General features: G+C 44.1%; 1 protein-coding gene across 1 annotated transcript in view; it reads right to left on the minus strand.

Annotated features, from left to right (window-relative positions):
- Positions 1-1,895, minus strand: part of fgf2 (fibroblast growth factor 2) — a 10,100-nt gene extending 8,205 nt beyond the window's left edge. The window contains exon 1 of the mRNA XM_082177200.1: positions 1,439-1,895. Within this exon, the coding sequence (XP_082033326.1) occupies positions 1,439-1,616 (178 nt within the window). The 5' untranslated portion in view covers positions 1,617-1,895. The remainder of the gene's footprint in view (positions 1-1,438) is intronic.
- Between the last annotated feature and the right edge of the window lie 1,931 nt (positions 1,896-3,826).

Genomic DNA, 3,826 nt, shown 5'->3' on the forward strand with positions numbered 1-3,826 from the left:
AACCATTTGAATACACTGAGGAATGTCCTCATTTGTAAACACACACAAACACTCTCACTCACACTCACTCATTCACTCACACTCTCTCACACACACACACTCTCTCACACACACTCTCACATACACACACTCATAAAAAAAAACTCACAAACACACTCATACAAACACTCACTCATACACTCCCACTCACTCACTCACACACACACACACACACACACACACACACACACACACACACACACACACACACACTCACACTCACGCACACACACACACACACACACACACACACACACTCCCACTCACTCAATCACACACACACTCACACTCACACACTCACACACACACACACACTCCCACTCACTCACTCACACACACACACACACACACTCACGCACACACTCACACCACACACACTCACACTCATGCACACACTCACACTCACGTACACACAAACTCACACACTCACGCACACACACACACACACACACACTCACGCACACACACTCACGCACACACACACACACACTCATGCACACACTCACACTCACACACACACACACACTCACACTCACGCACACACTCACACTCACATACACACACTCATGCACACACACACACGCGCACACACACACACACACACACGCGCACACACACACACACTCCCACTCACTCACTCACACACACACACACACACACTCACGCACACACACACTCATGCACACACTCACACCACACACACTCACACTCATGCACACACTCACACACACACAAACTCACACACTCACGCACACACACACACACACACTCACGCACACACACACACACTCATGCACACACTCACACTCACACACACACACACACTCACACTCACGCACACACTCACACTCACATACACACACTCATGCACACACACACGCGCACACACACACACACGCACACACACTCAAACACACTCAAACACACTCACGTACAAACACACACACACACAGGTTCCGGTCAGAGTAATGAGCTGTGGGCGGGGTTTGTGAAGTTGCCCTAAACAACAGTATTTTTAACCCTGACTGTGAGTCTGAAGGAGTGATTGTTTCAGTTTCTACTTGACTTGTATTTCTTGAGTTTTTCAGGCCTAAACTGAACTTGGAACATGGAAATAATTTCCTCTTCAATGTGAATACTTTGGTCTCACACACGAACCAGCTTTAAAATGTTAAAGAAAATATGAATAAATGCTTTTCTAAACTGAAATTCTACACGCATAAAAGTCAGTGAACTCTTTCTGAACCGAGAGCCTTCCTGAAAATATCTCGGAAACCTGGCATCATCAGGCCTGATTTTCATCTGTGACGTATATAAAGAGTCTTTGTCCTGTCGGTCTGCGCTAGATCCTCTCCTCTCTCCTGTTTTTCCATGAAAAGAAGGGAATAAAAGCACTCACTGTGCGGGTCGCTCTTCTCCCGGACCCCGTCCACTCTCCCGTCCGACTGGATCCGCAGGAAGAATCCGCCGTTTTTACAGTAAAGGCGTTTGGGCTCCCTGAAGTTCCCGGGAGTAAAGCTTCCGCTGGACCCGTCGTCGGGAGAAGCCGGGAGTGTGGTGATTCCTCCCGTGGCCATCTCTCACTCTCTCTCTGCTGTGATGAACACACACACTCACACACACACTCACTCCCTCCTCCTCCCGCGTCTCCTTCCGGCGCTCCGAGACACGGAGTCTCATTAAAGCTGGGATAAACTCTCACAGCTGCTGGAACTCACATCTGAGGAGAGAGAGAGTTTATCTGGGAAGAGGAGGTCTGGGATGAAGATGATGATGATGATAATGTCGGATCTTTCCTGTTGCTTTCCGACTGTTTACAGTGCGGTACACTCTCTCTCTCTCTCTCTCTCTCTCTCTCTCTCTCCCCCCACTGGGCCCCTGACCGCATTAGTCCCTCACCCGCTGCGTTTGCTCAACCTACTGCAATAACACACACACACACACACACACACACACACACACAAAGCAAACTACCTTGTAACCAATCAGATCAACATGTGATCGTCAACCAGTGGATCTCTGAGCTGAGTGAGTGAGTGGAGGCGGGGCTCATTTGCATATTCATAGAATCGCGCATACTAAATGAGGCAAGGGTGTCGAGTTACATTCATTCCAAGGAAAAAAAGTTTAAATATGTAATTTTGGTGATTAAAGATGAGTTTTAATCCTCTGGGGTCGGCGGTTCCACCAGCGCGATCACCTCGCTTTTTTCTTATCAGTGCGACAGAGACTCAAATAACTTTTTGTCATACATACAGGTGTTATACATCATTCAAAACTGTTAAATATGTACTTTTATTAGTGTACACTCATTATAAAAACTAAATATTTTGCTTTTCGTAAAATAAAGAAAATAAACATGATCCGCGTTCTCAGTGTATAGTTCATTCTGAAACGCGACAGAAAATAATTGGCACACAGACATGAGAGATATGTCTTTAGAAAGCTTGACGTCGTCATTTTAAAAGATGTAAATCATATCAAAAACAAATATTCTCTGTTTAAGTAATCCGTATGAAAGCAACAAGAGGTACAGTTTCTCAAGCATCTGCTCATCATTTCTAATAAAAGTTGTTTTTTTTGTTGTTTTGTTGAACAGGGACCAGATGCCACTGATGAGTCCTCTGACTTAAACATTCACACGAGTCTATGTACATGACCATGGTCAAATGAAGCAAACACCTCGGAAATTACAGGTATGGTGATCAGAAAGGAATGATTGATGACGGGCCGTTGAATTATTACAAATAATGCACACCCAAAGTCAAACGGCCACGTCACAGTTTTTGTGAGTGATTTGCAAGCGAACGCAAGAGGATTGACTTATTAATTTTTCCACCACCATGTCCCCTTAGAAGCTCCAGAGCAACTGACTTCGGACTGTTGAATTATTAGAAAATAATGCACACCTGAGGTGGTAATGCGACCACGGCATGAAGTGATGTGCATTATTTTCTAATCTCAAGACATTGTTCAGATGATGTATTTCAAGACATTGTCAGGTTTTTGTTCATAAAATGCTCTTGTGTGTAGGACTAATTTCTTACGCATCTCATCCCACGCCTCCGTTGCTAATACCAAACTGTCATTTTAGAGCTTGTGATGGAGACTTGAGCTATTGATGGCAGACTAATGTAGTTATTACTAGAGAGAGAGAGAGAGAGAGAGAGAGATTAAGTGTGTGTGAATAACCTGAGTCTGCAGAAGTGTCTCTATTAATAGCGAAACTGTAAGTTTATGTCAGTGGTTCTCAACCTCTCCTGCAGGGACCCCCTGACAGGCCATGTTTCTGTTTTAACCCTGAAATGACACACCTGATTCAATTAATGAGTAGTTATTAGAGTAAGAAGAGTAGGAATTAGTCAATTAATCAATTAGTTAACTACTCATTAAGCCTTTAATTAAGTGAATCAGGTGTGCCATTTCAGGGTTAAAACAGAAACATGGTCTGTCAGGGGGTCCCTGCAGGAGAGGTTGAGAACCACTGGTTTATGTGCTTCAAGAACAGCGCCGTCATTCCCTCGCTAGGGAGAAACGTAATTTAACTTTTAAGTTGCTAAACTATTTTACTATTTTAATCATCAGAGTGGCGCTGAAAACACGTTTCTGTGGAAGTGTGTGTCCGTACTGTATGTGTGTGTGTTTGAGCGGGAGAGAGAGAGTATGTGCTTTACGTACAACATAAAACATAATTTTATGGCAAAAACATGGAAATAATTTGAATGGCTTTGTTGAATGACGAGCGGCAAGGCAAAGGTTCGTTTAACAACATATAACTTTACTAGAG

Source organism: Leuciscus leuciscus, assembly GCF_965113295.1.
Source record: "Leuciscus leuciscus genome assembly, chromosome: 8".
NCBI classification, from domain to species: domain Eukaryota; kingdom Metazoa; phylum Chordata; class Actinopteri; order Cypriniformes; family Leuciscidae; genus Leuciscus; species Leuciscus leuciscus.